The 12,441-nt window shown below is 56.1% G+C and overlaps 1 protein-coding gene across 1 annotated transcript in view; it reads right to left on the reverse strand.

Moving 5' to 3' along the window:
- TMEM63A (transmembrane protein 63A) overlaps positions 1-12,441 on the reverse strand; it is a 28,285-nt gene that overhangs the window by 5,187 nt on the left and 10,657 nt on the right. The window contains exons 9-19 of the mRNA XM_005866517.1: positions 11,392-11,462; positions 11,003-11,083; positions 10,205-10,328; positions 9,986-10,119; positions 8,803-8,940; positions 7,947-8,100; positions 6,337-6,443; positions 6,142-6,228; positions 5,027-5,089; positions 3,373-3,535; positions 1,765-1,871 (exon numbers count right to left, since the gene is read on the reverse strand). Of these exons, the coding sequence (XP_005866579.1) occupies positions 1,765-1,871; positions 3,373-3,535; positions 5,027-5,089; positions 6,142-6,228; positions 6,337-6,443; positions 7,947-8,100; positions 8,803-8,940; positions 9,986-10,119; positions 10,205-10,328; positions 11,003-11,083; positions 11,392-11,462 (1,229 nt within the window). The remainder of the gene's footprint in view (positions 1-1,764; positions 1,872-3,372; positions 3,536-5,026; positions 5,090-6,141; positions 6,229-6,336; positions 6,444-7,946; positions 8,101-8,802; positions 8,941-9,985; positions 10,120-10,204; positions 10,329-11,002; positions 11,084-11,391; positions 11,463-12,441) is intronic.

Genomic DNA, 12,441 nt, shown 5'->3' on the forward strand with positions numbered 1-12,441 from the left:
CCCGGCGGGGCCACAGGGGCGGGGCTGTACATGGAACTGGGGCAGCTGTTGGACCCCGTGAACCAGAAGGGGGCAAAACGCATGTCCTGGCCACCAGTGTTCCTAGACCCTCCCCTCCCCTGCTCCCTCTCCCCTCCCCGTTCCTGACTCCAGGAGTGGAAGTGTCTGTGACTCGGGGCCCACGGACACTGAAATCCCAGCATCGCTTCGGGGAAAGAGGCTACTTTACACGCACAGGCCCCCTCTCACGCTGAGCACCCCCAGACCCCTCAACGCCCTCACCCTCCTTTCCTTCTCCCACCCAAGTGACCTGCTGCCCTCGGCCAATGGGTGCTCAAGGCTCTTAACCCAGGGGCATCACACCGCCTTTTATGTCAGGTTCTTCAACATGTTTTGGTTTTGCTGTTTTTTTTAAATATATTTTCATTGATTTCAGAGAGGAAGGGAGAGGGAGAGAGAGAGAGAAACATCAGTGATGAGAGAGAATCATGGATCGGCTGCCTCCTGCACGCCCCACACTGGGGATTAAGCCCGCAACCCGGGCATGTGCCCTGATCAGGAATGGAACCGTGACCTCCTGGTTCATAGGTCGACGCTCAATCACTGAGCCCCACCGGCCGGCCGGGCTGGTTTTGCTTTGTTTTGAAAGAGTAATCCTATACTTTAAAAACAGTACGAGAGAGCAAAACAGGGAAAACTACAACTTCCTCCTACCCCCGCCTCCCCCTCCCCCCCAACCTCAGCTCTCACTGCCAACAGGATCCTGGGTGCTATGTTTCCTTCTAGAGTCTTCCACCTGTCAGCCAGTTCCTGATGTTTTATTTTACTTGCAAGACCTTGGCCTTTGAGGTCGAACTGTTCCACGTTCGAATCCTCACTCTACCCTCACCAACAGGTAGCGAGTGCTTCGTCTGTGACGCCTGGCTTGTTGGATGGTGTGACCACCCGTGGGGAGTGTCAAGGTGACTAGGACCAGAGGGACAGCACGCATGAGAACCTGGATCGTTACTGCCTTAGTGTGTTCAAGAATCGACCAAGAATAGAGTGGTCAGCCTGGCCCATGTGGCTCAGTGGTTGAGCACCAACCTATGAACCAGGAGGTCACTGGTTCGGTTCCCATTCAGGGCACATGCCCAGGTTGCGGACTTGATCCCCAGGAGGGGGCTTGCAAGAGGCAGCCGATCCATGATTCCTTCATTACTGATGCTTCTATCTCTCTCTCCCTCTCCCTTCTTCTCTCCAACATCAATAAAAACATATTTTTTTTAAAAAAAAAAGCCCTAACCGGTTTGGCTCAGTGGATAGAGCGTCGGCCTGCAGACTGAAAGGTCCCCAGTTCAAGTCCGGTCAAGGGCATGTACCTTGGTTGCAGGCACATCCCCAGTAGGGAGTGTGCAGGAGGCAGCTGATCGATGTTTCTCTCTCATCGATGTTTCTAACTCTCTATCTCTCTCCCTTCCTCTCTGTAAAATATCAATAAAATATATTTTTTTAAAAAATAAGAGTGAAGTGGTCAGCTGGCGGAGAAGCTCAGACCAGGAGAAGCACTGAGCGAGGCCACAGTTTGGAAGGCCAGTGGGAGGAACTCATGAGAAGTGAATTAAATCTGGTGTCACCCGTGGCTCCTTGACAGCGTGTGGCTCTTGTGGCTTCAAGGGGTCCTCTGCTTGTGGGGCTCCAGAATGCCCCGTGATGGCCGTCTTGGGGTGCTTGGTGGAGTCGGCCCCCCCCTCCCCGACCCTGGACGGGCCTCAGGGCCACTCACCGAATGGTGCGATGATGGGGCAGGTGATGCTGTAGGCCATGATGACGGTGAAGACGCACAGCATCCACGCGTACATGGCTCCAAACTCGAACTCGAAGGCCTGGTTCTGGGAGGAGGAGGAGGAGGAGGAAGAGGTGGTGAGGCGCTACCAGGCCTGCTCGGCCCCAAGCCCCTCGATGGCTCCAGGTGGAGAGGGCAAACCGGGTGAGAAGGACTTTGGAAATGGGAGAGGCACAGCTCCCCCACCTCTTAAGGTCCTTTTTCTTTAAAAAAAAAAAATGTTTTTAATTGATTTCAGAGAGAAAGGGAGAGGAGAGATAGCAACATCAATGATGAGAATCATGGATCAGCTGCCTCCTGCACACCCCCTTCTGGGGATCGAGCCCACAACCTGGGCATGTGATGGGGAATCAAATCGTGACCTCCTGGTTCATAGGTCAATGCTCAACCACTGAGCCACACCAGCCGGGGGTGAAGTCCTTTTCCTCCCCCCACCAGCCTTCTCCAGCTTCACGCCGCACACCCCCAGACCTCCAAGGTGTCATGTTTGTCTTAATCGTGTCTCCCCAGCAGGCCCCCGAGCCCCCGGGGGGCAGTGATCCCTACGGACTCTGGCATCAGACACAACGTCAGTTCTGCCCCTTCTGGGATGTGTCCTGGGCTCCCAACCTGCCTGCGGCTTAGTCTGCGCATCTGCCAGGTAAGGTACCAGCAGGGCCCGTCTCAGAGGGCTCTCCTTCCCTCTCAGGGTGCCCACATGGCAAAGGAGAATGAAAGAGAACCCGTTACCCACTTAGGGGACCCTGACACATGCCCCAAACTCATTGACAACTGTGATCATCTTAAGGGCTTAGGCCAGGGGTCCTCAAACTTTTTAAACAGGGGGCCAGTTCACTGTCCCTCAGACCGTTGGAGGGCCAGGCTATAGTTTAAAAAAAAACTATGAACAAATTCCTATGCACACTGCACATATCTTATTTTGAAGTAAAAAAACAAAACGGGAACAAATACAATATTTGTATTTGCATGTGGCCCGCGGGCCGTAGTTTGAGGACCCCTGGCTTAGGCACATGGATGCCCCCAATGAGCGACGTGCTGATGTTAGTTGTGTGTGTGTGTGTGTGTGTGTGTGTGTGTGTGATGAGACTGGTTAAAATGTGAAATCCAGCCCTCCCTGGTTTGGCTCAGTGGATAGAGCATCAGCCTGCGAACTGAAGGGTCCCTGGTTCAATTCCAGTCAAGGGCACATGCCCAGGTTGTGGGTTCGATCCCCAGTCGGCTGCATACAGGAAGCAGCTGATCCATGATTCTCTCATCATCGATGTTTTTCTCTCTCTCTCTCTCCCTCTCCTTTCCTCTCTGAAATCAATTTAAAAAAAAATTTTTTAATGTAAAAATCCACACTCTGTCCTCCAGCCGGCGAGTCAGAGAGGAGGTTTATGAAGACCTGCTGCTGGCAAGCAGGGCCTGGCCCCTCCGCCCCACAGGCGGCCTGAGCCCCGGTGAAAGGCACTGGGCAGAGTGCCCGGCCGCAGCGGGGCGGCTGGGGAAGTGCCCGAGTGGGGACGCTCCGGGGGGTCCCCGTGCGCCCGCCCCGCCAGCCGCACCTGCTTGACGTTCCTGCGGTCGGCGGCGGTCTTGGCCATGACCATGCGGAAGGTGTAGAGGATGAGGCCCGGCAGCCGCAGCAGCTCCATGCCGGTGCCGATGAAGGCCGAGGCGATGACGTAGTTCACAAAGAAGGCGCCCTGGTCCGGCAGGAAGACGCACCTGGGGACCCGGGCGGGGGGGTGAGGGTGGTGAGTCAGGCGAGCCGGGACCCGAGGCCCCTGGTGGGTGCGCATGCAGCACCCACGTGTGCCAGGCGCTGTGCCAGGCGCTGGGAGGGGAACAAAGCCCCTGCCTCTACCCTCAAGGAGCTCACGTCCCAGCGTGGGGGGGACCAGGAGAGGTGAGCGCCGAAGCCAGCGAAGCCAGCATCTGCTGACAGATCACTAAGGTGAGGACTGAGAGCCGACCACTGCACTTGGCAACCGGAAGCCGCTGTCCGCCTGAACGAGAGCCGGATGGGTATGTGTGTGTGTCTGAGGCTGCCAGCTCCCGAGTCACCAGCGTACCCAGCAAGAACCCGTCCAAAATAATTCACCCCAGCCCTAGCTGGTGTGGCTCAGTGGACAGAGCGTCGGCCTGTGGACCGAAGGGTCCCGGGTTTGATTCAGGTCAAGGGCAGGTACTTTGGTTGCAGGATCCTCCCCGGCCCAGGCCCTGGTCGGGGCATGTGCAGGAGGCAACCAATCGATGTGCTTCTCTCACATCGGTGTTTCTCTCTGTCTTTCCCTCTCTCTTCCACTCTCTTTCTAAAAAAAAAAAAAAAAAATCAATGGGAAAATATCCTCGGGTGAGGATTACAAAACTAATAATCATTCACCCCTTCCATGGTGATGGAAAACAAATAAAAGATAAAAAAGGAAATCGCAGCCAGCCTTCCCTATAAATATCTCTTTGGGAAAATCCATCATGGGCCTAAGAGCCTATTTCAGGACCTAAAGTCCAGTGCCATCGGGGCTGAGGTCACGTCCCAGCTCCATCTCTTAACTCGCTGGGTAGCCTTGGGCAAGTTATTCAACATCTCTGGGCCTCAGTCTCCTCATCTGTAAAATGGGGATAATGACAAGACCTACGGCTAGTGGCTGTGAAGGTGAAACGAGACCAAGAATCCAGCTTTTAGCGCAGCGCCTTCTTAAGTAATAAGCGTTACTGTTAAGTGGGTGTGGTGCGAGCTGAAAATGCTAACAAGGACCCACATCAGACATGAGCTGAACTCTGTTCTCCTGGCAAAGATAACCCACAGTCCACACAAGTCGTTCTGGCTGCAACGTTAATTATTACTCCACTCCTGCCCCCTGGCACCACGGAGGCCCCGCAGCGCCTCCTCCCCAGCGGCTCAGGTCTCGGTAAATAAGTTTCAGAGACCGAATGAGGCTGTGACTAATTGAAGTCCTGGCCTAAAAAAAATGAACCGCATGTTTTACACACGTGGCACAGAATGGGCCAGCTCCCCTGGTGTGGCCGAAGGCTCCGCCCAGCCGCCTCCCCAGCAGGAACCGGGTCGGGGAGCGGGCAAGGCCCAGCCCTGGGGTCTCCGGGAGGAAGTGGTCTGTTCCGAAATGGGGACCACCCTCCCCGCAGCACAGCCCGAGCCCCGGGGGACATTTACTCGGGACCGTGTCTCCATCACCTCCGCGCGCGGCTGATACTCACTCCAACCGGATAGAGGTGTCCGGGGAAGACTTGTCAAAGAGCCAGCGGAAGAAAACGTCGAGGCTGAAAGACAAACGGATCCCGTCAGAACTGACTCCCAACGCACCACGTGACCACAACACAGACCTCCTTTCTCCTCTCCTTCTAAAAACAGGCCAGAACCGACTCCCAACGCGCCACGTGACCACAACACAGACCTCCTTTCTCCTCTCCTTCTAAAAACAGGCCGCATCTCCAGATCCACGTTTATCCTTTAAAATGCCGCTTGCTGCCGTGCGACATACCAGGGCCTACTGTAACAGAACGGTCCTTCCCGGAGAGAAACCACGCCAGGACCAGACCCTCCCCTTAAGTGGACAGCCGTCGTCGTGATAAATTTGTTTTCAAACGTAGAGAGATCCAATCTCCAGGAGAATCAATGGGCAGCACCCACCCTCCAGGAGGGTGTGACAGGCTTAAATGTTATCAGGGGTACGCATCCACTCCAAAACCATTTCCGGCCCAGCTGGTGTGGCTCAGCGGTTGAGCATCAGCCTATGATCCAGGAGATCATGGTTCGATTCTCCGTCAGGGCACATGCCCGGGTTGCGGGCTCGATCCCCAGTAGGGGGCATGCAGGAGGCAGCCCATCAATGATTCTCTCTCCTCATTGATGTTTCTCTCTCTCTCCCTCTCCTTTCCTCTCTGAAATCAAAAAACGCATTAAATATATAAAGTGAGAAGCAAGCATAATTATATATACAGTGGGGTCTTGACTTACGAGTGTCCCAACTAACGACTTTTTCGAGATATGAGCTGTCTCTCGGCCGATGTTTTGCTTTGAGTTGCGAGCTAAAATTCGGGTTACGAGCCAGCTTCAGATACCCCACCGCTAGTTGGCGCAGCGAACGTCACAGTGAACGCCACAACATCAGCCCAGCATCACGTGTCTCACTCGTTCACTTTTTGATTTGACATACGAGTCATTTGAGTTACGAGCTCCGTCACGGAACGAATTAAACTCGTAAGTCAAGGCCCCACTGTATATATTTTAAAAAGGTTCCATTCTCCTGGGGACAGTACTCTCCAGCTACGACCCTGGTTCTGAATTGAGAGCAGGAGGCGGCCACGCGTACCTGGTGAGCCCGAGGGAGGGCAGAATCAGCACCATGAAGATCAGGAATATGTAGACCTTGGTCATCATGATCCGGTTTTCCCCAGACCTGCAGGAAGTCAGAGGTGAGCATCCCAGCCCCGGGGTCCCAGGGGTCCCCAGGGAGCCGTGTGCCCGCTGCCCTAGGGCACGGGGTCGGCGCCCGCCCGGCACTCACTTGGTCCAGTGAGACTCCAGCAGCGTGGAGTAGTAGACAATGGTGGGCAGCAGGGCGGAGAAGGACCACAGGAGGAGGGTGGGGAAGAACTGGCTGATGATTGGGTCCTGGAAAACAAGGGCCCCGGGGTGGGGGGGCAGGGTTGAGACCACAACCTACTGGGGCTGGGGTTTAGTCCTCCTCGCCCCCCAGAACCAACGCTGTCCCTGGTACAGGGGAGCTAGTCCACTCTGCTGGCTGAATAGACAACAACCCCTTCCGTTTGTATTTAGAGCGAAGCCAGCAATTTCACATATAATTCAAGGACAAGATTATTAAAACCTGAAATGTACAAGAAACCATCCAGGTGCTGCCACCCAACCCAAGCAGCTCTTCTCCTTCTTGCCCGCGCCCTCCCCGTGGCACCCGCGTGCACCCGCCTCCCTGGCGCATCGCTGTAGCCACTGCTCGGAGACAGTTTACATCCTGCTCTCCTCACAAGCCCCCAGTGCCCGCCACCAAGTCTATGCAATTTTTTTTTTTAATTTGGGACTTTATCTACCGAGAAGTGGTTGTGTGTTTTTTTAATATACTTTATTGATTTTTTTACAGAGAGGAAGAGAGAGGGATAGAGAGTTAGAAACATCGATGAGAGAGAAACATCAATCAGCTGCCTCCTGCACACCTCCTACTGGGGATGTGCCCGCAACCAAGGTACATGCCCTTGACCGGAATCGAACCTGGGACCCTTCAGTCCGCAGGCCGACGCTCTATCCACTGAGCCAAACCGGTTAGGGCTATGCAATTTTTAATGGGCGCTGAACATGCTCTCAGACCAAATATACTTCATTCAACTCGAGTAACACCTACTGATGAATATGTAGGTTGATTCCATATATGTAATTATATATGCACATACATTCATTATGAATACGTATGGAATACAGTTCTATATTATATATATAATGAATATATGTACATAAAATTCCTAAATTACTAGAAGACATTGTACTCAATGTGGCCATGTCTGCTTAGGGCTAAAAACGTGGGCATGATCATAGACATCAATTATTCCTCGATACAAAAAATTATTTATTTTAGCCCTAACCGGTTTGGCTCAGTGGCTAGAGCGTCGGCCTGCGGACTCAAGGGTCCCAGGTTCGATTCCGGTCAAGGGCATGTACCCTGGTTGCGGGCACATCCCCAGTAGGGGGTGTGCAGGAGGCAGCTGATTGATGTTTCTCTCTCATCGCTGTTTCTAACTCTCTACCCCTCTTCCTTCCTCTCTGTAAAAAAATCAATAAAATATATTAAAAAAATAAAGCTCCCTTTCTGAGCCTTCTCCCCAGAAGGCATTCTGTGTGGGTCCTTCGATGCTTCATGTGTCTCCGTGCTGCGCAGTTCTCAGGCTGGGTTAATTGAGCACCAGGAAGATCTGGGCAGAAGAGTGAATGAGGATACGTGTGGGCGCTCAGCCACGCCCTGACAGAGGTGAGATAAAAGTCAGCCCCCACCACAGATCCAGAAGCAACCTGGATCCAGCCGGCAGATCTGTTTGCTTCGAGCCTGTACCCACCGTGCCCTGTTGGCACCGAGCCCTCCAGGCATGGGCCTTGCAGGTGGCCACTCACATTCAGCGCGTGGATGGGTTTGGTGACGTTGAACTTGTCCATGGTGGAGATGATGATGGAGGGTGTGGTCAGAAAAAACAGCACCACGAAGAGAACGAAGTTGATGCCCAGCCACTGCAGCCACCAGCGGAGGCCCTGGACAGAGAGGTTCTTCCTACGGAGGAGAGAGGACACGGGCCCTGGCGGCTCACCTCCCAGGGCCTGGCCACCAACCCCACCAACATGCCCCTGGCTCAGGGCGGGTCAGAAAGCCCCAGTGAGTCAAGCCAGGAGACTAGCCCAGTGATGGCGAACCTTCTGAGCTTGGCGTGTCAGCATTTTGAAAAACCCTAACTTAACTCTGGTGCCGTGTCACATATAGAAATTTCTTGATCTTTGCAACCATAGTAAAACAAAGACGTATATTTTTGATATTTATTTTATATATTTAAATGCCATTTAACAAAGAAAAATCAACCAAAAAAAAAAGAGTTCGCGTGTCACCTCTGACACGTGTGTCATAGGTTCACCATCACTGGACTAGCCTGAGGGCTCTGGCGTAGGGCTCATGCCGACCTGGGAGTACAGATGGGTTCTCTGCACTGACCTTCAGCCCCTGGAAGGTCAAATTTGGGGGCCTTATGAGCTCAGAGGAGCTACAAGTTACTCTCCGCTAACTATTGAACTGATAATATTTTAGCATCTAGAGAGAGATAGATACTATTACGAAAATTAATTTTCAACCTTTTTTTTGTTGTTTTTTACTTTTAATGTGTCCCCAGGCTAACGAAGCAGGTGACCCTTGACCTCAGGCTGCACTGTCCGACATCGTAGCCACTGAGCACCGGGATGCGGCCCTCGCGGGCCTGGGGCTCACCAGCAGATGTCCTCGGGGTAGGCGGCGAAGGTGACCGTCCACTGGGAGATGCCGAGCTCTCTGCTGCAGGACGACGGCTGGGGCTCCCCTTTGCACCGCAGGCCCTGGCACTTGCAGGCATTGAAGTCCTTCAGGATGCTGCGGGGGAGGCAGGCGTGCCAGGGCCCAGCACACGGGGCCGAGTCAGAACGGGAGCCCCGTTCTGCAGGACCCTGGCTTTATTACTGTGGGTTTATCATGATAACTAACGCTATGAGAGAGACAGCATGCGGGGCCCGCGATGTGGAGGGTTTTGTTTAATCCTCAGAACAACCCTGCGAGCCGAGGATTGTTATTCCGATTTTACAGAGAAGGGAACTGAGGCTCTCTGATGAGGTTCTACGCCCCATCTGTCTGGCTCCGGTTCCCATGCTGCTTGCACTGCCCCCCTCCCCGCCCCCCCCCCGCCGGGATCCTCCTGCCAGTGGCTTCACCCTTCAAGACTCTCGCTTACTTCGCAGGCCCCAGAGTCGCTATCAGAACACATACACGAGGCGGGCTCCCGTTCTGATCCAAGATTTCCCTCCCTGGGACCCCACCTCCACCCTCGCCAGCTCCTCCTCTTTCCCCCTTTGTCTCCCATAAAGCGCCCATCTCTTGACCCCCCACCCCCACCCCGCCGCGGCTCCCAAGGCTCGGGGATGCCGAGGCCCCAGGCACAAGTGCGCTTTATGAGCCTGACCACAGGCGGGTGGAGGTGCTTCGTGCAAACCCCCTCCCCAGGGCCGGGCTGCCTGCAGCAGTGAGCGCCCCGAGTGCCCATTTGTAGGAAGACGGGGAGCCTCTGCACAGAAGCAGGATCTGGGGTGCAGAGCGGCTCCCTGAAGGAGGGTGGCGTCCATCAGGATGCTGGGACACAGAGCCGCCGGGCCCCTGGGGCAGCTGGTGCGAGCCCCGCCGCTGGGCAAGGCCACATCCCCCAGAGAGGGTCTCAGCTAGAGTCACCCGAGCCCCGCTGTCCCACACACACGGGCTGGGCTCCCCGAGGGGTAAGCGTGGTGGCGCCTCCCAGGCCAGACCCGGGAGGCAGAGGGACACGGCAGACCCCAGCGATGTGACTCGGCGGAATCGTCTCTCCCCAAGGGGGCCAGCGGGGCATCGGGACAGGGCCCAGGGAGCCCGCCCGGGGGGCCGGCACACTCACTAGATGGCCATGGACTTCTCCTGGAAGGTGACGAAGGCCATGCCCAGGGGCTGGAACTGGACCCTGGACTCCTCCTCCGTGATCCTCTCCATCAGCCGGTCCTTCATGCCCGTGTAGTAAGCGATGGCGTCCTCCTGCCAGAGGGCACGTCCCTGTGATGCCGTGGCCCCGTGCGGCGGGGACCCCAGCGCCCGGCCCGGGGGGAGGAGGGGGCCTCACCCGCTCACAGCCCTGCACTTCGAAGCAGCAGAACTGGCCGCAGGGCTTGGGGTTGATGAGGGCCCGCTGGCCCGTCTTCACCTGCAGGTTGGTGTAGTAGGTCAGGCTCTTCTCCGTCTTCTTCCTGCAGGTGGAGGTTGGGGGAGAGGGACTTCAGACTCACAATCCGCGGCACGGGCCCCGCACCCTCCATTCAACTCTCCGTCACCCAGAACGGGGGCCCAGCGCTCTGAACAAGCTGGAGGCCATCAAGGAAGGAGGGGGGCTTTTTAGGGGGGAGGGTCAGAGGGCGCAGGCCCGCTCACCCGCGCACGGCTGCTTCCCCGTGCACGCACACCCGCTCACTCACACACACACGCCCGCTCACCCGCCCACACCTGCACGCCCACTTCCCTGTGCACACCCACTTGCCTGTGCACGCCCGCTCACCCGCACACACATGCCCACTTCCCCGTGCATGCATGCATGCTTCTCCCCCATGCATGCACGCTTCCGCCCCATGCATGCACGCTTCTCCCCACACACATGCACGCTTCTCCCCACACACATGCACGCTTCTCCCCACACACATGCACGCTTCCCCCACATGCATGCACGCTTCCCCCACACGCATGCATGCTTTCCCCCCACGCATGCACGCTTCCCCCATGCATGCACGCTTCCCCCACATGCATGCACGCTTCCCCCACACGCATGCATGCTTCCCCCCCATGCATGCACGCTTCCCCCACATGCATGCACGCTTCCCACACACGCATGCACGCTTCCCACACACACACACGTGCACGCACACCGTACCTCTCTTTGCACAGGTAGATCAGCTTGGCCACGTTGTAGCACAGCTGGACCTCCACCACCTCGCACGTGGGATACGCGTCCCTGCGCCCAGGGCGGGCCGGAGGCAAAGGATGGATTGGAAAAGGAACCCCCAGGCAGGCGGGACCCTCCCCATCTCCAAGGGCCGCAGAGCAATCTCGCTGCCCATTCCCAGGCCAGAGAGACCTTTGTCTTCCCCTTTTAGCACCACCACAGCCAGCGCAAGGCAGCCTTCGATGCCCGTGTGGCAGGTCTCGGCTCTCCCCCAGGGCCCCCGTGGAAGACATAAGGCGCCCACCCCCAGCGCCTGCCCCTGGGACTGTGGGGTCCCACCGGGAAGGGCTTGCTGCCCCTCGGCCCGGCCTGCTCACCGGAAGTGGCTCTCCACCGCGTCCTTCGTGGCGTGTCTGGGGAGTCCTGTGATGAACAGGGTCCGCCTCACCTGCCGGACAAACGCGCGGAGAGAAAAGTCACCAGGACGAGCCGGGCAGGGGCCCTGGGCGCGCCTCCTGGCCTGGCAGGGCCCGGAAAGGGCGCCTTCCTCCCGGCTACACAAAGCATTTCCCGAGCAACGCCACGCGCTCCTTGGCATGACCGGGGACTGAGAAAGAACCCGGAGAGGGGGCGGGACTCAATAGGGCCTCTCAGCAGATCACAGGAGGGCCGGGCCTGCAACTAAGCCACCGAAACGGAATCGTATTCAGAACCGTAACTACAAGCTCACAGCCCACAAATCTAAGGGCTAGTTGGCCCTTAAACCCTACACCCTGAAACAATCTATTCAGAAAGCAAGTTGTTAAAGGGAATACCAGGCCCTGGCCGGTGGGGCTCGGTTGGTTGGAGCATCCATCGTCCTGGGCACCAAAAGGCAGTGGGTTCGATTCCAAGTCAGGGCACATGCCTCGGCTGTGGGTTTGATCCCAGGTCGAAGGTTAGTTTGTATGAGAGGCAACCAATCGGTGTTTCTCTCTCACATTCAAGTTTCTGTTTCTTTCTTTCTCTCTCTCTCTTTCTCTCTTCCTCTCTCTAAAAAAAAGTCAATAAACGCCCTAGCCGAATTGGCTCAGTAGATAGAGCATCTGCCCGGGGACTGAAGGATCCCAGGTTCAGTTCCAGTCAAGGGCGCATGCCCAGGTTGCAGGTTCAATCCCCAGCCCTGGACGGGACACGTGCAGGAGGCAACCAACCGATGCGTCTCTCTCACATTGATGTTTCTCTCTCTCTCTCCCGCCCCCCTTCCACTCTCTCTAAAAATCAATGGAAAATCGGGTGAAGATTAACAACAACAATAATAAATCAATAAACATATCCTCAGGTGATGATTAAAAAAAAAGACAATGCCAACTTTGAGTTCAAACATGCAAGCGGGTTCCAGAGGACCCTCCGGACGCTCCCTGCTGCCAGGCCGGGGCGGGGGGCAG

This window comes from Myotis brandtii, unplaced genomic scaffold (assembly GCF_000412655.1).
Source record: "Myotis brandtii unplaced genomic scaffold, ASM41265v1 scaffold231, whole genome shotgun sequence".
Lineage (NCBI taxonomy): Eukaryota > Metazoa > Chordata > Mammalia > Chiroptera > Vespertilionidae > Myotis > Myotis brandtii.